The 21483-nt window shown below is 50.0% G+C and overlaps 1 protein-coding gene across 2 annotated transcripts; it reads left to right on the forward strand.

Moving 5' to 3' along the window:
* The first annotated feature begins 1016 nt into the window (after positions 1–1016).
* Positions 1017–14924, forward strand: Cavin1 (caveolae associated protein 1). Of its 2 annotated transcripts, none has more exons than XM_038327020.1 (2): positions 1017–1628; positions 12253–14924. In XM_038327020.1, the coding sequence occupies exons 1-2, from the start codon at positions 1152–1154 to the stop codon at positions 12949–12951; spliced, it is 1176 nt and encodes a 391-aa protein (XP_038182948.1). In that variant the 5' UTR covers positions 1017–1151; the 3' UTR covers positions 12952–14924. The 2 variants fall into 2 exon arrangements, with proteins under 2 accessions (XP_038182948.1, XP_038182949.1); XM_038327021.1 differs by lacking the exon at positions 12253–14924 and adding an exon at positions 7571–7780.
* Positions 14925–21483: the final 6559 nt, after the last annotated feature.

A 21483-nucleotide genomic window follows, 5' to 3' on the forward strand; every position in this document is an offset into this window, starting at 1 on the left:
GTGCCTGCTCATAACTGCCAGCTCCTTGGTGTATACTAGGGAGAAAATGGTTTGCGTTTCCATTAGGGAGGATCGCCATAGTTGCCCCACTTCCTGCCCCAACGAAAGATTCTGAGTGCCAGTGGAGTCCAGAGACCTAGGGCTAAGTGCAAAAGCCAAGAGTAACCTGGAATGAACCCTGGCGAGTCACCTGCTTTCTCTTGGCCTTCCTTGCTCTTCTAGATAAGGGGATGGGGTTCCATGATCTCCCCAATGGTCACCTAATCTCTGGGAACCGGAGAGAACAAGTGCAATGCCACACTCCGAGGGTGGAGTCAGCGAGATTTCCGCTGGAGGGTACACAGGGAGAGGTGGCTTTAGGGAGACGACTAAAAGCACTTAATGTTTTATTTCTTACCTTAATCCTGCCTGGTTCTGACGATTCTAAGAGAAACCTAGAGGCCCTTTGTAGGCCGGCATCCCATCCAGTCTGTAACCTTAAGGTCATTCTTCTCTTTTTCTCCCTCTCACTAACAGCGCCACACGTTTTTGGGACAGTGGTAACTCAGTGTAGAGATGGGGTGGGGGCGTCAAACCCCTTTGAAGAAGATGGTATAGGGCAAGGATCTTACAAGGACACTGGGCATAAATAAAAAATATTTGCTTACACCTAATTCACGCTTCATCTGGATCGCAGCTTGATCTTAAAAGGCTGAAGTGCGTTTGTGAATCAGAAAAAAACTAAAGGAAAGAGAGAAGTAGAGCACACTCGGAGGACCTGATTCCTTCCCCCAGCTCACATTCCTCCGCCCCGGTCCCGCTGCCGCAGCCTCCACTGCCAAGGGGGCCCTAGACTCCCGCTCCGAACTATTCCAACCATCCTAAACAGGGTGGGGCGCCCCTCCCGGGTTAGTCTCCCCTTCTGCCCCGGTTCCTCCCTTTCTGGGGTGGGGCCAGCCAATGGCCGATGAGACTCCGGGTTTGGCCTGGGAGCCGGGGCAGCTCGCGGATTCCCCGCCCCACAGTTCTGGCCGGCATCCCGGTGCGCACGGACGTGGCTCGAGTTTCCTCTGCTCTAGGCTCCTGCTCGCTTTCGCCTCTCTCGCTCCTCCTTCTTTCCCGGTCTCCCGCTCCGGCTCCAGCCGGCCGGCCCCGCACGGCTTTGGGAAGCCATGGAGGATGTCACGCTCCATATCGTCGAGAGGCCGTATTCCGGTTATCCCGACGCCTCCTCAGAGGGCCCGGAGGCCACCCCAGTGGAGGCACCGGCCACGGAGGAGCCGTCAGGGACCGGCTCTGACGAGCTGATCAAGTCGGATCAGGTAAACGGTGTACTAGTGCTGAGCCTTCTGGATAAAATCATCGGCGCCGTTGACCAGATCCAGCTGACCCAAGCCCAGCTGGAGGAGCGACAAGCGGAGATGGAGGGTGCTGTGCAGAGCATCCAGGGCGAGCTCAGTAAGCTGGGCAAGGCGCACGCCACCACGAGCAACACCGTGAGCAAGTTGCTGGAGAAGGTGCGCAAGGTCAGTGTCAACGTGAAGACGGTGCGCGGCAGCCTGGAGCGCCAGGCCGGCCAGATAAAGAAGCTGGAGGTCAACGAGGCGGAGCTGCTGCGGCGCCGCAACTTTAAAGTCATGATCTACCAGGTGAGCCCGCGGGCAGACTGAGTCCAGAGTTGGGGGGCGGGGGTATCCCCCCTGTGGCCCCGGCCCTGAGATCTGGGTGGGGACACTCGGCTGAGGTTCGACTCTCTGCCAATCTGGCCCCGTGGGAGCGGTCAGGAGCTCCTCCCTCCTTCCTGCAAACTCAGTTAGAGGGGGCTACGGGTTGTGGCGGACTCTTGGGGCGCACAAAAGGGCTCATCCCGAGCCTCCCTGGGGCCCAGGCTCCTCCCTGCGGTCTGTAACTCCTAGCGGAAAAGTTAACGGGCTGGACTTGGGAACTCTGAATGCTTCCAGTTTGTCTCTGTCAAATGTCTTCCCACTTGGAGGAAGTTTTGTGCGGGGAAATACCCGAGGTCTCTGGTGGTCTTTTAGGGACCCTCTGTAAGCGGACACTGACTGTGGGGCCCGGGGCTTGGGGCCTCCGGTGCTGCGGGCCCGATATAGCGGGTGATTCAGGGCTCAGGCACGCACCGGCGGGGGCGCATGCAGGGGACACGACCGTCAGCCCCCTCACCCTACCCCGCGCCCCCGCACCAGCCTCGGCTGCCCACGCGCGTCCCCTTGTTGCGATCTGTTCCTGGCCTCCAGGCACTTTCAGGTCCTTGGGGACACCCTGTCTCGCGGTACTCCGGCGCCCTTAGAGCAGGTGGGGCGAGTAGGGGTGGGCGTTAGGAGAGCGAATGGGGCTGGTGAAGGTGGCGGTCTGGGCTTGGTGAATCACCTTCCCTCCCTAGCATAACTGTGGGGGCGGTGTCCCCAGCGGTGAAGGGTCTAGCGGGTGGAGTCTGGCACACTCAGGCTCCACCCTTTGCTTTCTTTGCACCTTCCTGGGTTCCTCCTGCCTGGATACAGCGGTAGATTTTGTATCCTAACCCCTAAACCTGCTGGGAGTCTCAATGTTGATTTGCCCCTGCACGCCCCATTACCTGACCCCACTAATAGTAAGCCTGAGCCGAGTGAGGGATTGGTACTCTTTCCCTGGAGGGAAATGTGCTGGGCCCTGCCTCCTCCTGGCTGGGCCTAGTTGATGCTCCTACTACTAAACCTGAGGGCAATGGAAAGAAACGGAAGACTAAATTTCCCACATGCCCCACCGTCAAAAACCTGTATCGGGAAGCTGTGGTGGCTGGTGCTTCAGAGTAACTGCGTGGTGTGAGATTAGATCCTTAGCTTGGTTTCCCTAAGGGAGGAATCAAGAGCGATGCAGGTGGGAACAGTGTCTGGGGGAGAACTGAGCAGATCGAGACTTTGCTGGTAGGACAGGAGCCGGGAGCGGTCCCGTTCCTGCCTCTACGTACCGCTGAGGGACCCTTCCAGTGGGGCCTGAAAAAGTTTTGCCTTGCTTGCCGATGCAAACCCACGGCCCCATCATTACAGAGGCCAAGGCAGCCTGGGACGTATAACACAACCCTGTCTTCAAACAAAAACGTTTTTGCTTCTCCCATTTCTAGCACCCACTTGGTAGGAAAAAGTGCTCACCTAGAGCTGTTCCCACACAATCTAACTGCTTAGCAGCAGGAGGTTTGGGACTGCGCCCCCCCCCATGGGTTGTTTTAAGAACCCGTGTGACCCTTGCAGGTGACATGTGGGGAAAGAGAACAGGGCCTGAGATCGTAGCTAGCTTTCTTCTTTAGAACCTGTGCTTATCACAATGAACTTGGATTTTAAGTATTCCAGGTTGTGCAACTTGGGGGACGTTCTCAGCCTGGAGGTAAAACTTCCTGTGTTGAAAGGGGGGGGAGATTCTGAGAGAAAGGGCCAGGATTAGGTGGATGGGGGATTTCTCTGCTGAAGTCAGCATCCTCTCTGCTCCGTTCCTTCCACCTCCAGCATTTGGCAGTCATTGCTGTCTGAGTAGTAGTGGGGAACACTCACTAGATGGCTTTGGCTACATGTGAACCAAGCCAGAGAGCTGAGGTAGGGTGACTAGAGGCCGGAAAGATGGCTAAGTCATAAACAGTACTGGCTGCTGTTGCAGAGAACCAGGCCCTGGTTCCCCACACCCAAATGATGACTAACAACAATCTAACTCCAGCTCCAGTGGTCTGATACACTCTTCTGCTTCTGTAGGGACACTGCACGCATGTGGTTCATACAGGCACCCCATACACACACACACATACAGACCCACCCACCCACACACACCCAGAATCTGAAAAGGAAGAGTTGCTTAAGTAAAGCCACTAACCCAAGGGGAAAGAATTAACAAAGAATTAAAATGGTTCCTAACTCTAGGACAAGCTGAGAGGTAAGGACTAACTTCCAGCTCATGGGGCAGGGCTCAGACTGGCAGAATTTCCTCGAGCTGACCCACAGATGTGCCAGGTCGGGGTGAAAGGGTGGGGTTGGAGCAAAGCTGCTTGCTCTCCTCTCGGGTCTGTAGAGGTCCACAGTCTGAGAAAAGAATGAGGTAAAAATAGCCATGTGTCTTGGCAGGCCTAATAGGGAAGACTGGGGGCGGCAAGCATTTATGGGAAACTCGGGATAAGGAGATGGCCAGGCGGAAAGAGCTAGAGAGAGAGCAGGGGTGGGTGGGTGGGGGGAAACCTGACTGGAAAGGGACTCCCAGACAGTGTGAGGGTTTTTTGTTTGTTTGTTTGTTTTGGTTTTTTTTTTGAGACAGGATTTCTCTGTAGCTTTGGAGCCTGTCCTGGAACTAGCTCTTGTAGACCAGGCTGGTCTTGAACTCACAGAGATCTGCCTTCCTCTGCCTCCTGAAAGCTGGGATTAAATTTTGAGGGAAGAGGAAATGAGATCCTACCTTCCCTGCTTTGGGTGTGGGAGGTCATGATGGGGCAAAAGGGACACTGTAGAAGAAGGTACCCAAGGGTCTGGCATTCCCAGTAGTGGGATCAGGGTGGGGGATTCCTGGTGTGGCTATAAACAAAAGCTAGCAGTTTGACGTTTCATTCTGAGCTATAGAGCGACTCTTAGCTAGGGAACAGTGAATTCTACAGGGAGAAGAGAGTTCTTCTCGTGGTGGTACTGAGGGCTTCTGGGAAGTCTGGGCTACATTGTGTGGATGGAAGCAGTTGCTCTAAAATTCCATGCAACTCTGGAGAGTTGAAATCCACACAGCAGCCGACTGTACAAGTGATGATTCGGACGCCTTCAGAGCTGCTATATTAGAACCTAGAAGGGGGGATAAACAAGAAAAAAAATACTTTCTGGAAGTTGTAATTTTTCCAGTCTCAAGCATGCTAGGCAAGTGATTTGCTGTTGCCCCATGTCCCCAAACCATGGACTAGTTTGGATGAGGCAAAGTTGGTACCCATTAGATCTGCTCCAAGGGCTTGGGGATAGGACCCAGAAGCGTTGAAGAGCTTAGGTTACTTACCGGCATTCCAGGGGAGGACAGTATGGTTGGAATGAAAGTTTGCTGGCTTCTTCTCCTCAAATCTTCACCCAGCCTTTAATTCCTTCCTTCCTGTCCTCCAAGTGAATCACAGACACCTTTCTCTGGAAGAACCCTAAACTTTAGTCTAAAAATAATTGAAGCCTGTTGCCCTGGTCCCTTTCCTCCCACGAAGTCTCAGCATTGTGGAGTGTGTCCCACGTCGCTCTTACTAACAGATGACTTTAGGCTGTCTCTCTTGGTCATGGAATTTAAAGCAGACAGGGTGTTTTTAGGGGGGCGTTCCCAGGACTGAAGGCAAGCTTACCACCTGCCCACCTTCCCCCCATTTTAAAAGTCAAAGCTGACTGTTGTAAAAGCCAAAGTTAAAAAAGTGAGACAAGCTGGAGTCATGGCTCTGAGGTTAAGAACACTGACTGCTTTTCCTCAGGACCTGGGTTCAATTCCCAGTACCCACACGGCTGCTCACAGCTGTCTGGACTCTAGTTCCAGGGAGCCGGGCACCCTTACAGAGACATACATGCAAGCAAAACACTAACGTTCATTAAATAAAAATAAATAAGACTTTTTAAAAAGGTGAGTCAAGGGCATAAAGCAGGCAATGACAGCAAGAGGGGACAGAGTATTATGGTAAGCAATAGCCTCAGAGATGAGGGGTGCTTGTACAATTTTTGGAATCCCACCAACGTGACTATTTCACCATTCTGCCCTTCAGGCCCTCTGAGCTAGAAGATAACCAGCTTCATCCTCTCCCTGGTGTGTCTTAGGAAGCTGGGGCCCAGACTGGGGAAGTCAGCGCCTAGAGTGCCTGTTGTCACTTAAGGGGTGAGGGATGAAAACCGGCCAGCTGAATGTGATGGTACACAGCCGGACCCCCAACTCTCTGGAGGCCATGGAAACGGGATTGTGAGCTAGAGGTCAGCCTGTGCTACTTAGGGAGACACTCTCAAAAACAATCACCAACACCCCAAACATGCAAACAGGGACTAGGAATCTAGCTTTGTTGGTAGAATGCTTGCTTAGCATGCCTTAAAGCCCTGGGTTCCTTCTCTAGTACCACGTAAATTGGCTGGGTGTGCATGCATGTAAATTTCAACACTCAGGGAGTAGAGGCAGGGGGATTAGAAGTTCAAGGTCACTCTCAGCTACGCCTGGTTGTGCCAACCTGAGCTACAAGAGATACCGATTCAACAACAAGCAAATTTGGCAAGAACCTGGGTGTGTTGCCCCTTACCTGGGTGCTCTTTGATATGCTTGTATACATGTGTATGTGTGCTGTGTGCAGACACATTTACTGTGTTGGCTACAAGTGGCCAGCAGTGGGACATTGATGGCCATTAGCTGCTCCAGGTCCTAAGTGCTGAAGTAGAAGTAAGAATGGTTGGGCTGGAGAGATGGCTCAGGGGTTAAGAACCCTGGCTGCTTCTCCAGAAGTCCTGCGTTCAGCCTATAGTGAGATCTGGTGCCCTCTTCTGGCGTGCAGGCATACATGTAACCAGAACACCATATAAATACATAATAAATAACTACAATCTTAAAAAAAAAAAGAAGAAAAAAGAAATAGAGAAAGAAAAGGAAAATGTTTGCCCAGCCCATGGCAGTGGGAGGGGACAGTGCCCAGTGTAAGGATTAAATTCCAGGTCAGTCATGGGTACCCCTCGCTTAGGCTCCCGTTCTAGGGGAGAGCCACTTTCCACCTCCCATCTCCCTGCCGCTTTTATCTCCTTTCCGTACTCGGCAGGTTGGGACCTGTTGCTGCTTTGGGGTTCTATGAATACATGCCTTACCGAACAGTGCTATTGTCCAAGTCTCTGTTTCCTCTAAGTGTCCCTCTCCTGAGTTCTCACCCAAAGCAAGAATGTGGGCTCAGCTCTTGACGGGGTCAGAAGCCACCCCGGGAACCCCATAGGCCTTAAGACTGCTTGTTTTTACATTCTGGTTTCTCCCTGTGTTATAGTGTCTGACATTCTAAACCCTGGATAGCGAGGGAGACAGGAGGTAGAAACATGGCCGAAGGGAAGCAGCCAGAGTGTCCCTCTTCTGTGCATGTCCCTTTCCTTATTTGTGGTGACACCCATGCATGCCCCCCCACCCCTGCCTCACAGAATAAAAAGAAGGGAGTGTGTGTCTCTTCTGCTCATTGGAGCCTCCCTGTTAGAATTTACCAGTTGGTCTTGAAACATTCCATCTCCATTCCTTGGCAGCCTCTTTTCTCCTTCTCCCCAGCCCCTCAAGAGCCATAGTCATCTCCTGCATGACAGTGGCATCCCGAGGGTAGAAGGTGGGGAGCCCAAAGGACCGAGGAACATTCTAGAGGACAGGAGGGAGGTGGAAGGGGTTCAGCTGAAGCTGTGTTTATTAATTCATGGGCTTAGATTCATCCCACCCCTTCTAGCCCCAGGGCCCTCCCAAAGAAGCGTTTCAAATGTGGTTTTTCGGCCCACCCTAATCCATTCCGGAACCTCTCCCTCTTCAACCAGATCCAGCTCTGCGTGCCACAGAGACCTCTTCCTGTTAACTTCCCCGCACCCATCCCAAGTGCCATTTAAACCCCTTTTCCTCATCTTAGCCCAAGAAGAAGCCGAATGCACCCTTCGGCCCGGCCACGCCCAAGATCGTGCCTCTTGACCTTCTGCCTGAGACCGAGTCCTTTCACCTGAAGCCTGAAACAGTACCTGGGCACCCAGCCTTTGAGCAGATGCCCAGCCCACTGCCCAATTACCCAGAGCCTGGGCCCCGACCCACCCCAGAGGATCCAACAGCTGGCGGGAGCATGTAGGATCTCCCGGGATCCTGGGGCCGGTGGGCACAGAGCGTCTCTCCTGGCTACCCTCAACTCATCTTTTGAAGGAAGTCAATTCCTTGAGGGCCTGTCCTTTCCAGCTGTTGTCCGTTATGGGCTGGCAACGGGTGTTATAAAAAATGCTTGCATGCAAATGCGGTGTGTGCAGAGGGGGTGGGAGTAAACAGGAGGTGATATTTTGTTCTCCAGTGCTGGGGATGGACCTCCGAGCCTCATGCATGCTAAGCAAATGCCCAACCACAGAACTGTATCCCTTGATGTCTTTTTGAATTGTAGCTCTGTCAGCACCAGACTTGAGCTGCACCCAAAGGCTGCCTTGCATGAAGCTGCATGAAACTGGGCGTGTCTTCTGATTCCCCACCCCACCCCACCCCAGGGACAGGCCAGTTTGGCTCAAAGCCTCTTTGAAGGGGGGCCTTCATGAGGCCCAGGCCTGGGAGTTGTTCTGTGCCCTTTTCACCCACTCCCTGTAGCTGAGGAAAACATTTACACTTAGTTTTTTTTCATTTTCTTTTAGAAAATGTTTTGCAAAGGGATCCCTTATGTTTGCCAGATCCTGCCTTGGGTGGAGCACCCAAAAGTTGCCAACTCAGAGAAGCCCGAAGGGAAGACCTTTTAGCTGGCTCCAGTGCACAAGGCTTCTCAACTCCTTGTTTATCTCTTTCTCCATAATCACCCTCCTAAGGAACACTGATAGATTTTTTCCCTCATCTACCTCTCTCATGATAATTAAATACTATAGATATGATATGTGATGGTTTATATATGGACGTTCTTTGGAGGACCACAAAAGTATTCTAATATCCAAGGCCCTGCCACTTTCTGAGAGTCAGTTTTCATCCTCTTGGGAACAACACCATCCCCGCTAAGAAAGGGTTCTATATTAGAAGAAAGCCCCCTCCTGCCTTTGATGTCTCATCTCCTTGTCCTGGTAACCCAAAGCAGAGGTCCTGGCCCTTTAGAACTTCCTCTTCATTTCTCCTTCATAAAAGAATCTTCTGGGAGGGGAGCAGAGAAAAATGTAGAGCTCAATAAAAATCAATAACTATATATCTATATATAAGAAGGAAAAAGAAAAGAAAGGAAAAAAAAGGAATCTTCTGCCCTGCAATGCAGCCTCTTCTAATATGCTCTCTCAGCAGGTCTGGGGTCTTAGAACCATCTCCACTGTCTTTCTCGGCCCAGCTGTAGGCAGAACTGGTTAACACTAAATCAAGAGATGCTCCCCTGCACAGCTGGGTAGTACCTGCCCCTTCTGAAATGCCAAAGCCATAGCAATGCTCAATTAGATTATAATCAGAAAATGATTTTTTCTGCAGCAGGGTTGGGAGGTGAACTGTAGAAGGGGGAGCCTCCCGGGGGGGGGGTGTCTCTCTACTCTATCCTGGACTGGTGCCTTCCTGGCTTGGGCAGCTGTGTGTGTTTGGCAGGGGCTGGGGAAGCTGTGCATGCTTTTGTTTGGACCTGGTCATTAAAGGTAACTCTGGAATCCAAGCCTGTTGGGAGTGGTGGTTTTGTTTAATAAAAACGGGAAAACGGAACAAGCAGACCCCTCCCTTCTTGCTCTCCATGCGGTCCCTCCATGGCCCTAATCACTCTGCCAGGGCACTAGGGTTGAGACAAAGGTACCTGGCACGGGTGCCCAGAGTAAGGGGAGGTGCTTTTGGATTGTGTTGGTGGCTGTTGTAGCAACAGGCAGACTGGGTGGGCCCAAGGCAGCACTCCAAGGCTGTGAGTCATGAGGGAAGCCTGACTTGGAAATGGGGGTGGAAAAGAGAAATCCATTAATGGAGGGGAAAAGCTAATCGCGCTGTTCAGAACCAGCCTACAGGACATTGTACCGGGACTCAGGCCAAGTTATTTTTCTTACCCCACCCCCAACCTTCCACCCAGATGATGTCTCCAGGAAGAGCCACCAGTCCAAGGAAGCCCACCACGAAGGGGCTTACATTTCCCAGGCACTTTTCCCAGAAAAGATTAGGCATAGCTTTTTCCTCTCTGGGATTGCTCCCCGACACTGCAGCAATGGAAGCTGGCAGGCAGGAAAAGCCTGTGGTTGTCTGAGCTCAGCTGGCGAAGACCTTTGTCTAGAAAGCTAAAGATCAGGGAGACCGGCTAGTTCTGCCTTGGGGGTTGGGGTGGGAGAGTCAGGAGTGTAGGAGTGGAGCAGGGATTTGCTCCCCAGGAGTTGGGACTGCTTCCCAGACTATTCCTTGTTCCGTCCACATTGCTGAGGGGTGTGGGGGTGCTCTTTTCTACTCTTTGGTAAGAGATATGGTGGAGATGAAAAATAGACAAAAATTTTAATTTTACAAACTAAGGTAGAAAAAAAAATTAAAACAGGATATCACTGTGTAGTCCTGACTGGCCTGGAACTCACTTCGTAGACCAGGCTGGCCTCCAGTTCACAGAGAACAACCTGCTCTTTCTCCTGAGTGCCATAAAAGGTAACTCTGGAATCCAAGCCTGAGACGAAAGACCTGCACCACCAACCCTGGCCCAAGAGGTGATTTTTTTTCTTTGTTTGTTTGTTTTTTGAGATAGGGTTTTCCTGTGTAGCCTGACTGTCCTAGAATTTGCTCTGTCGACCAGGCTGGCCTCCGATTCACAGAGATCCAACTGCCTCTGTCTCTGGAGTTCTACCACAGCCTAGCTTTTATATATATATACTGGAACTACAGGCAAATCTGGGTTGAGATGCATGGAAGAGGTGGCAGGGTGTTTAATCCTAGGAAATTCTAAAATGATGTGATCTCTAGGTGCAGGCAGGATGACGGCAAGAGACTCAAAGTCAGAAGAAATGCTAGGATAGGCTGGGATCTTCCTACAATCACTACAAGAAAGTCATTCTTTCAATGCCTCGGTAAATAAGAGGCACATACCCTATAAGTCTAGTGATAGTACTAGGCCACTTATGGCTGGTGGAGACTACAAATCCCAGCATGCTTTGTGCTCAGGCTACCTTGCTTGCTGGGAGGTGTAGTAAAGTAATAGATAGCTTGAGGTGCTTGGTGCCCAATAGAGCTGGTGCTCAGTTGGGAGAAGAGGTGGAGACAGCATTCCCTCTTTGTTCCTGTTAATGTTATTGACAAAGAGGGAAGGAAGTTGGGAGGAGGTGTTCCTAGTTTCTAATGTAAACCAGGAAACCCGAGGGGATATGAATGGGAGGGAATAGGAAAGGGATTGGGTGTGGGGAAGGGATTTCTGTAACAGGTGGCATAAAGATTTCATGTAGCCTACGATTAGGTGTGTCTGTGTATTCCTTTTTTAAAAAATTTTCTTTTTCTTTTTGTGTGTATCTTTCTATGAGAAGAACCAGTTTATATTGCCTCATTTCCTCAGGGGATAGGGTTATTGTATACTTCTGGGAAATGACCTTGAGAAAACATTTTAGAAAAAAATGCTCCCTCCCCTCACTCCGTGGACTTAATTACCTAAAAAGAATTTGGGCCTCTTAGGAGCCCCATTTACGATCCGGGCCAGATCCTTTTCCGTTCTATGCTCACGTCTATTCTTTGGTGGTGGTGGTGGTGTGTGCTGGGGGATCCTAAAATGAAGGAATGTCGATCCCAAGTCAGGGTATTGAAAAACCACAGAATCGAAAACAGGGCCTCTGAGGGGAAGAGAGCGCTAAGGCTGACTTTGAGATCCGGATTGTAGGCAGTCCAGGATCACTTTCCCCACTTCTGGCTCCTTAAGCTCTGGCCATACCAGACAAAAAAACAAAGCAAAGCAAGAAAGCAAGACTAGAAAAGTAGTCCTCCTCTCTATTTCAGGACAGGGAACGCAGAACCAGAAGAAATGTCCAGGCTGGGGAGAAAAGTTTCTTGGCGGTCGGCCAGCACCTTCCCTTTCGTCCATTAACTTACATGCGTGGATTCCCCCAGCCCCCAAGACTAGATCAAATCCTAAGAACACACTTCCTTTACTTTAGCTTAAAGCTACCCTACGTGGGAACCACCTGGGATCGGTTCTGAGCTCACCCTGAGCGCAGTCCAACCTAAACTCCCGACTTTCTGCCTCGTTTGGGGCAGCGAGTAAATCAGGGCACTAGAGGGCGCTCTGCTATTGACAAAGTTAAGCTGTACCTTCCGAAGGCACAATGGCTCACAGTAATCATAGGGGTAGCGGTAGCCATAAGTGAGCAATATTTAGCCCAAGTGCGATCATAATGTCTGACCCGAAACTCTGCTCTCTCCTCCTGTGTGTATAGCGACCATCCAACGCATAGGTTGTGACCAGCCTGTACTGGTCACTGGGGTGTTCTAAAGTGAACAACTTTGATTGATTTCACCCTTGCAATATAGGTCCCATGCTCTCCCCAGAATCGCCACTACCCTACTCGGTTTCGCCCGAGGTCCCATCCCTCAGCCCTCGCTCTGCCCGCTCCCGTGGGCTCTGTTCTCCTCTTAAGATGAAGTCTTATCTCGGCTCTGTTCTCCTCTTAGGATGAAGTCAAGCTGCCCGCCAAACTGAGCGTGAGCAAGTCACTGAAAGAGTCGGAGGCGCTGCCAGAGAAGGAAGGTGACGAGCTGGGCGAGGGCGAGCGGCCCGAGGAGGACGCCGCGATCGAGCTGTCGTCCGACGAGGCGGTGGAAGTGGAGGAGGTGATCGAGGAGTCCCGCGCCGAGCGCATCAAGCGCAGTGGCCTGCGGCGCGTGGACGACTTCAAGAAGGCCTTCTCCAAGGAGAAGATGGAGAAGACCAAGGTGCGCACGCGCGAGAACCTGGAGAAGACGCGCCTGAAGACTAAGGAGAACCTGGAGAAGACGCGGCACACGCTGGAGAAGCGCATGAACAAGCTGGGCACGCGCCTAGTCCCCGTGGAGCGACGCGAGAAGCTGAAGACATCGCGCGACAAGCTGCGCAAGTCCTTCACTCCCGACCACGTGGTGTACGCGCGCTCGAAGACGGCTGTCTACAAGGTGCCGCCCTTCACCTTCCATGTCAAGAAGATCCGCGAGGGCGAGGTGGAGGTGCTGAAGGCCACCGAGATGGTGGAGGTGGGTCCTGATGACGACGAGGTTGGCGCGGAGCGCGGCGAGGCCACTGACCTGCTGCGCGGGAGCAGCCCCGACGTGCACACGCTCCTGGAGATCACCGAAGAGTCAGACGCCGTCCTGGTGGACAAGAGTGACAGCGACTGAGCAAGCAGGACTCTCGGGGCTCTGCCCTGGAGGCCAGCGCCTGACCTTGCCTCTCCCCGATCCCCCCACCCCTGCCCACCTCCTTTATCTTTTCGAACTTTCTATTTCGCATTCTCCTCAGCCCCAGTCTGGTTGAGTTTTTTCTAAGCTGAATACACATCCCTTGGAACAGCACCCCTTCAGAGCACAAGTCTTAGGCTGAGGGGAGGTGGTCTCCCACCATGGACACAATTTGGACACAGTCTGGGTAGGAAGAAGGAAGAATGACCCATGCCCTGCTTGTCCTGGTCTAGGATGCTTTTTCTTAGCTCTCTAGTTGGTCCCGTTGAGGATCTGCCTCCCACTCGGCCTCTCCAGCACAGCTTCGTACTCAGCGGGCCCCATTCCTGCTTCCTGAGCTGTTTTTTCTTATCCTCACCCCAGGAGACTCTAACGCCAAAATTTCTGAGCGAGGAAAGAGTGAATGCTAAAGATAACCCTTGTAGGGGCAGCCTTATAATGCCAGCTTGCTATTCCTGGGAGGCTGAGGCGGGAGAATTAAAAATGCAAGGCCCTCTGGGCTATAGAGTGAGTTCAAAGCCAGCCCAAGTTTCAGTGAGACCCTGTTTCAAAATAAGAAGAGATGGTTGGGGTGTATCTGTGATAGGGTCCATGCTCAGAAGGTGGTGGAGGCAATCAAAGTACCATGAAGAAAGAATATGTGTAGGGAGACCTTTGCTCCCGTGGGAGGTAGCCCACAGGAAGACCAGAGGGTCTTTAGGGGAACCTAAGGCAATAAGGAGGGGTGGAGGCAGAGTGTGCCTTGACCCTGGATAAAGGTTCCACCGAGGTAAGTAGGAGGAGTCAAACAGAACCCAGGAAAGGACGGTAGGTGTGTGTGTGTGGGTAGAGGGCACATTTACAAGTCTACAAAATCTGCACACAAGAGCACCCAGGAGCTTTGGGAAGAAAGGGGAAATAGGAGAAAGTTGAAATGGAATAAGAAAGAAATACCCTCATTAGCAATACAGAGAAACTAAAGCAAGAATCCCATTCTGGTAGGGTCTCCGGATTCCAGGAACAGAAGGGCAATCAGTTCTAGAAAGTGTGTTCCAAAGAGAGGTAAGCGGGACTGAATCTTCTGTTCCAGGGTCTGGGAATTGCCTTCTGGGAAGCCTAGTTTTCCAAGCCCAGAAAATTAGGATTCCAGCAGGGGGCAGCAGCAAGCTGTGGAGAACTGGTAGTTCCGGTGTGTGTGTGGGGGGGGGGGGGGGGAATAGGAGGGAGAGAGCAAGGTGCTAAGGGCCCTGACTGCAGCAGAGATTCGTAGGGGAGCTGAGGCGGCTGCGCTTGCTGACTTGCCCACTCCAGCTCCCACCCAGCAGCTTCTAGCGTGGGTCTTTCCCTAGTGCAAAGCTGCAGAACTTGCCAAGACCTCCCGACGTTCCTTGCCTTTGAGGGCACCTTTCCTGAAAGTTGGGGAAGGGGTTGCTGCTTCTTGTTGGAGGCTTCGTTTCTCTAGTCATTGACCAGGTTTTCTGAGGGCACTGGTTCTCCCTTTCACTCCCCAATAATGGTTAGTCAGGAGCAAAGACAACACCTCCCCCAAATGATGGCTAGAAGCTGCTTCCACCCCCCCACTACTTATCTTCCCTGCTCTGCTTTTTTAAATTTGCAGCTAATTGATATTTGGGGGTGTGTGCGTGTGTTGCGGGGCGGGGGATAGAAACCACAAACCTTTTATACAATATGAAGCTTTGCTTTTTTTTTAATTTCCTTTTTTTTTTTTTTCTTGATTCCCTTGCCTTCTCGGAGTGATTGAAGACGCCTAAGCCGAGGAAGGCAGGGAATGTAGGATGAGGTCCCTTGGTGCTGGTGGGCTGAAGGGGCCTAAGTTGTGGGCAGATGCAGTTTCCTGTGGGCTCTAGGGGAGCCCCTCATGTTGCTGTGTTCTGGTGAGCAGCCGGACCAATAAACCTGCTTTTCTAAAAGGATTTGTGTGAGATTATATTGTCCAAAACAGTTACAGAGGGTGTTGAGGGGCTAAGGGAAACCAGGAGTGAAAAGGGGAAAGAAGAGGGAAAAAAGATGGAGGGAAGAAGGGAGGGAGAGGGAGGGAGGGAGAGAGGGGTGGGTGGAGGGAGCACTTTTGGTAAATATTTGTCTGACTTCCCAGAGTGCACTGGGGTGGCAGAGGTAAACAACAATAGCCAATGTATTGAGCAGTCTCTGCTGGGACAGTTAGCTGTCTTTCTTTTTTTTTGTTTGTTTGTTTTTGGGTTTTTTTAAGGGACAGTACCCCTGTGAGGTAGGTTCTATCATTTCTATTCCCCTTTTAGAGTAGAAGAAACAACTGGCTCCACCAATTGTTTAAAACTCCAGTCTGTAATCTAGGTCCTGTCTGGATCTACTTCTAGGTGGCCAGGACCTTTATCCTCCAGATAGTCCCCTAACCCACTCATAGGCCCAGAGGATGATGGGGAATGAGAGGCTGCTCCAGAGAACTACGTGTCAGAGAAAGAACAAGAGTGCATTTACATATCACCTGTCCCACACAGCATTTTCTGTTCTCCAGCAACCCCACGCTGTAACAGGAGGAGCAAGCTGCTTGTTGTTCCGGCCGCCCAGCTATCTCACACCCGAAATAATCACACAGAAACTGTATTCATTTAAACACTGCCTGGCCCATTAGCTCTAACTTCTTATTGGCTAATTCTTACATCTTAATTTAATCCATTTCTATTAATCTGTGTATTGCCACGTGACTGTGGCTTACCGGCAAGATTCTAACCAGAGTCTGCCTCAGGCAGGAGATCCATGGCGTCTGCCACTCTGCCCTTCTTCCCAGCATTCAGTTCTGTCTACTCTGCCTACCTAAGTTCTGTCCTATCAACTAGGCCAAGGCAGTTTCTTTATTCATTATCCAATGAAAGCAACACACAAACAGAAGGAACTCCTACACCACCGCACCAAGCACCTATTTTGCTGTCTGACCACCTCTACTTGGAGCAAGCGTACCCTGCCTACAGGTTATGAATTTCCTAAAACAATGGGGTTTTGTTCTCTTGTGGGTTCTGCCCGTCTCTGACTCTCAGGAAGGATGTCCCGTATAAAAGCAATGCCATTTCCGGGGCTAGCCCCCACCCTCATGCTACTAGCTCAAACAGGCTCTGAGTCCTCATGACTTGGGCATGAATTGCTCTGTGCCTGCCTCCGGCAGCAGATTCCATGGGTCTAGAGTTCTAAGTCTTCCATAAAGGGTCGGCTTCCCCCCAAAAGAAATGGACACCGACACTGAAAATTCAGAGCCTCCAAGGCCATTAAAGTTCCCATCTGCCAGGAGAGAGAAACCAAAGCTCTCACTCCCTGTGGGAAGAACACACACACCTGGGAAGCAGAGAATGCATCCAGGAGCCCAGGTGCGATTGTCCTGAGAGTCCCAGTCATTCTGTGTGCTTCCCCACCAGCTCTTCCTTTGTCTTCCATTAGACCCCTCCTTAAGCTAATCACTTCATGGTGCCATCCTCAACCAGTGCCGTTCTGGTTATTCCCGTTGTGTACCCCTGATTCTTGGACTAGCCACTTTCCTGGGTACCGTGACACCCCATGGCATTCTTCCTTCACCTTCCAGCACCCCAAATCCCTTCCAGCACTAGAAAGACCCCTTTCCGCTATGGTGAGACAGGGACGGCTGGTTACAGGCATTGGATTAAGCATCCTACTTCCTACTAGTAGGTCCTGGTGCTATTCTGAGGTCCACGTTACTTGGTATTGTCCACCAACTGGTGAGGAAGTTGCTGTCCTCACAGGATTAATTCCAATGGTTACACTGAGACAATCAAGGAGGGAAACTGTCTGCCAAGGTGTTAATGTCACCATGGGCCTATGAAGTCCCTTTACAGCCTCAACTTGAGTTGCCAGGTCTCCCTATGACATCTTCCGAGTCCTTATTTTTATTTTTATGCTTGGGCATGCACATGTGCACCTGTGTGTGTGTGTGTGTGTTTGTGCACGTGCACGCAGGTTGGAGGATAATGTCTGATAACATTCTCAGAAATCCTCCCCACCTTGAGACAGGGTCTGTCATTAGTCTGGAGCTCACCAATCAGGCTAGGCTGGAACCACTACCTTCCTGTTGTTGGGATTTCAAATGGATGTCACTATGTCAGGCATTTGTATACTTTGTTTGTTTTTGTTTTTCCAAGACAGGGTTTCTCTGTAGCTTTGGAGTCTGACCTGGAACTCCCTCTGTAGACCAGGCTGGCCTCGAACTCACAGAGATCCTCCTGCCCCTGCCTCCTAAGTGCTGGGATTAAAGGCGTGCGCCACCACCACCTGGTAATGTCAGGCATTTTTATGTGAGTACTGAGGATTGAACTCAGGGCCTTGTGCTTAAAAAAGAAGCACTTGCTGTTATTTTCCCAGCCCCCCTTTTATTTTATGTTTTGTTTTGTTTTTACTTTTTTCTTTGTTTTGAGATAGTCTTACTCTATGTGTGTGTGTACCAGCAAGTTACTAATTACTTCATTTCTCTCTCTCTCTCTCTCTCTCTCTCTCTCTCTCTCTCTCTCTCTCTCTCACACACACACACACACACACACACACACGGCTTTGTGTGACCAGTGAGTTAAACTTCGACTACAGCTGATAATACTCCCTAAAACTCTGGCCCCTGCCTCAGCTTTGCTGCTTCTCAACCTGTTAAGGAGGCTGGTGGCCAAAGTCGAAGCATTTTTAGACTTGTGGGTCTCTGCTTGGAATATTCACCATCTCTGGAATAGCATCTCCATTCCTCCCTCCTCTCCTCTCCCTCTCCCTCATCCCTCTCCCTCTCCCTCTCCTCCTCCCTCCCTCCCTCTCTCCCTCTCTCCCTCCCTCTCTCTCTCTCTCTCTGTCTCTCTTTCTGTCTCTCTCTCTCTGTCTCTCTTTCTGTCTCTCTCTCTCTGTCTCTCTGTCTCTCTCTCTCTCTCTGTCTCTCTCTCTCTCTCTCTCTCTCTTTCTCCCAGACATGGTTTCTCTGTATACTCTTGGCTGTCCTGGAACTGACTTTGTAGACCATGGTGACCTCTAACTCAGATCTGCCTGCCTCTGCCTCCTCAGAGCTGTGATTAAAGGCCTGCACCATTACTCCTGCTTACTTCCTTTTTTTTCCAGCACTGAGAGTGGACCCCAGAACCTCATACCTGCTAGGCAAGTGCATTGCCACTGAACTACACTCTGAGACTCCCTCATCTTTCCTTTTACATCAACCTCCTTTTAAAAAAGATTTCTTATACTGTGTATATGTGTGAGCTTTTAAGAGTTTATATGCACGGCCTAGCAGTGGTGGCGCACACCTTAATCCCAGCACTTGGGTGGCAGAGGCAGGCAGATCTCTGAGTTCGAGGCTAGCCTGGTCTACAGAGCTAGTTCCAGGACAGCCAAGGCTACACAAGGCTTTCTGTCTCAGAGGCAATAAATAAATAAATAAATAATAAATAGTTTATGTACAGCGTATGCAAGAGCCCCAGAGGCTAGAAGAGGATTTCAGAGTCCCTGGAACTGGAGTTATAGATGCTTGTGAGCTGCTGTGTGGGTGCTGGGAACTGAACCCAGGTTCCCCGCAAGAGCAGCCAGCATGTTTAACCACTGAACCATCTCTCCAGCCTTTTCTTAACCCATCTCCATTTTAGTCACGGCAATCAACTCAGACATCCCTTAGAACTTTTTATTAGTAGACATTGATTGAATGGGTAGAACGTCAAAATTTTTTGCCTTGCAAGCGTTTCAAACTCACCACTGGAAACAGACAAAACACTAAAGTTGAAAATATACCCAGTGGGATTTCCATAACAGAAAACTCCTAGCCTGCAGCGATGGCTCAGTAGTTAGGAGAGCACACTGCTCTTGCAGAAGACTTGGGTTTGGTTCTTAGCATCTGTGTTGTGTGCCTCACATCTACCTCTAACCTCAGTTGTAGTGGGGTCTCCAGCCACCTCAGGCACTTGCACTCACATGCATATACCCATACCCAAACACACACACACACACACACACACACACACACATTACATAATAAAAATCAACTTGCTGCTATTCCAGAGGACCTGGGTTCAATTCCCAGCACTTATATGGCAACTTACAACCCTCTATAACTTTAGTTCCAGGGGATCTGATGTCCTTTTCTGGTCTATGAGGGTATCAGGGACACACGTGGTATACATACATACATACATACATACATACATACATGCACACCTGCAGGCAAAACATCATATGCATAAATAAAATAAAATAAAATGAGTAAGTAAATAAATCTCTAGGGAAAAAAAACTTCTCTCAAATAAGTTCAGATGTGACTGATGTTATTACCAGGTTTTGATCAAATATAACTAGAAACATAGCTCTCTTGTGTATTTTCCTAGGTTACAAGGCATTAATTGTAAATAGAACACGTGCTTCCCATGTGGTGGTGTAGATGACCAGCAGCAGCTGCAGGCTTATGGCCTAGCAACTGAGCATCCCCAGGGAGGGTCCTGTTAGCTAGAGTGCTAGACATGATAGTGCTTGTTGGTCCCTTTGGATTTTCCGAGCTTCTGATGAAATATTGATCATGTGATCATGTCTCCTTCCTCCCAACTTGAAGCATGGAGGCCAGGTGTGGTGGTAGCATATGGCTGTGATCTCAGCACTCTGGAGACTGAGGCAGGAAGATCTCAAGTTAGATCCTTGGCTGGGCAACATAGACAAGTAAAGCCAGCCCAAACAGCTTAATGAGAATCTTTCTTTCTTTCCTCCCTCCCTCCCTCCCTCCCTTCCTCTCTCCATCCCTCCCTCCTTTCTTTTCTTGGGTGGTTTTTTTTTTTTTTGGTTTTGTTTTTTGAGAGGGTGTTTTTCTGCATATCCCTGGCTGTCCTGGAACTAGCTTTGTAGACCAGGCCAGTCTCAAGCTCAGAGATTCTGCCTCTGCCTCCCAAGTGCTGGGATTAAACGCATGTGCCATCCAGCCGAGAACCTTTCTTAAAGAAAAAATAAAATAAAATAGTGGGGTGGGGGGAGTTGTAAAGCTCAGTGGTGTGTTTTGTCTTGAATGAATAAGGAAGGCCCTGGCACACACACACACACACACACACACACGCACGCACGCACGCACGCAAGCGCATGTACAGAGGGGAGAGGGGATCATCTGTTCTCCCAGCACTCTGGAAAGTAGAAACAAAGAGATCAAGAGTCTAGGTAACATAGAGAGACCCTATCTCAAAAAACTAAGAAAAACAAACAAAAATGAAACACACATACATACACACAAAGGGACAAGGGAATTAAAGAATGACAAAAAAGGAGAAGGGGAAGGAAGAGAAGAGGAGTAGAAGATGAAAGGAAAGAGGAGGAGAAGAAGGGGAAGGAGGAGGAGGAGAAAAAAGAGGAGGAGGAGGAGAAGAAGAAAATTAAGAAGAAAAAGAGAAAGAAAGGGTGAAGGAGAGTTGTCTACAAAAAGGAAAAAGAGAAACTGAGTCAGTGGTATCAACAGAAAGAGAGTGGAGGATGTGCAAAGCAAATGCTCTTTCTAAGTAATGTTTGTGGCTCTGTGCTAAGAGCCAGAGTCTAAAATGACAACAAGCTCCTGTCCTTGATTTGAAAGGGTTTGCAATTAGTGGTAGAGGCAGATGTTCAAAATAGCTCCAAAAGCCAATAAGAGCTGCTGTACCACCAAAGGATAAAGACAGCGCTCACTGCTCCCATGGCCCTCAGAGGGAATAAGGAAAACTTAAAGGAGGAAGGGTTTTTTGAATTGCTGTTCTAAATGCAGGTAGCATTTCGGTGTTGGAGTGTAGAAGTAGAGCTTTGCTTGATTTTCAGCTCATCACCCCTAAGAATGTCTTTAACACCTTTGCATCCTCTTTTTTTTTTTTTTGGTTAAAAGTACAGCCTTGCATTGCTGACGTCTGCAGGCAATTTTCACATTGTGCAAGCATCACACAGGGAACTTACACGAACCAAGAGGCTCGGACATCACCAGAAGGTAAGACTCTTAGGGGACCACTGGAGTGCATGCAATCCATCACTGACTGAACGGTTGCTATGTGACACATGACTGTAAGAGAAAGGACAGTGGATAGTTTAAAGGAAAAAGGATAATTTGTGCTGGACAGCAGCCAAGACAGCCCTTGGTCTCCTAAGAATCACTGAGCACAACTAGTAAGAGCAGGAGTAGGGGGTCTCCAGGGACTCTCACAGATGTGGTTGATGGGCAGCCTTCTCTGATGTGCTGACATTAATGGAACTCAGCCTTAGGGCTCTCAGGCCCTTTGTCTCAGTTTCAAGTTCCACATTCCTGATGGAGAGACTCTGATTAAATCGGTTAACACTGATGTTTGCCCTGGATTTAATAACCTATGGTCAGGAGGACGGGATCTGTGTATATGTGTACATGTTCCTGTGTTCAGGTGCAGATGTGTTTGTGTGTCTAGGACAGAAGACAACATCTTGTGTCATTCCTGAGGTATCCTGCCAACCTTGTTTTTTTTAAAATATGTATTTATTTATTTATTATGTATACAATATTCTGTCTGT

This window comes from Arvicola amphibius, chromosome 4 (genome assembly GCF_903992535.2).
Source record: "Arvicola amphibius chromosome 4, mArvAmp1.2, whole genome shotgun sequence".
NCBI lineage: Eukaryota > Metazoa > Chordata > Mammalia > Rodentia > Cricetidae > Arvicola > Arvicola amphibius.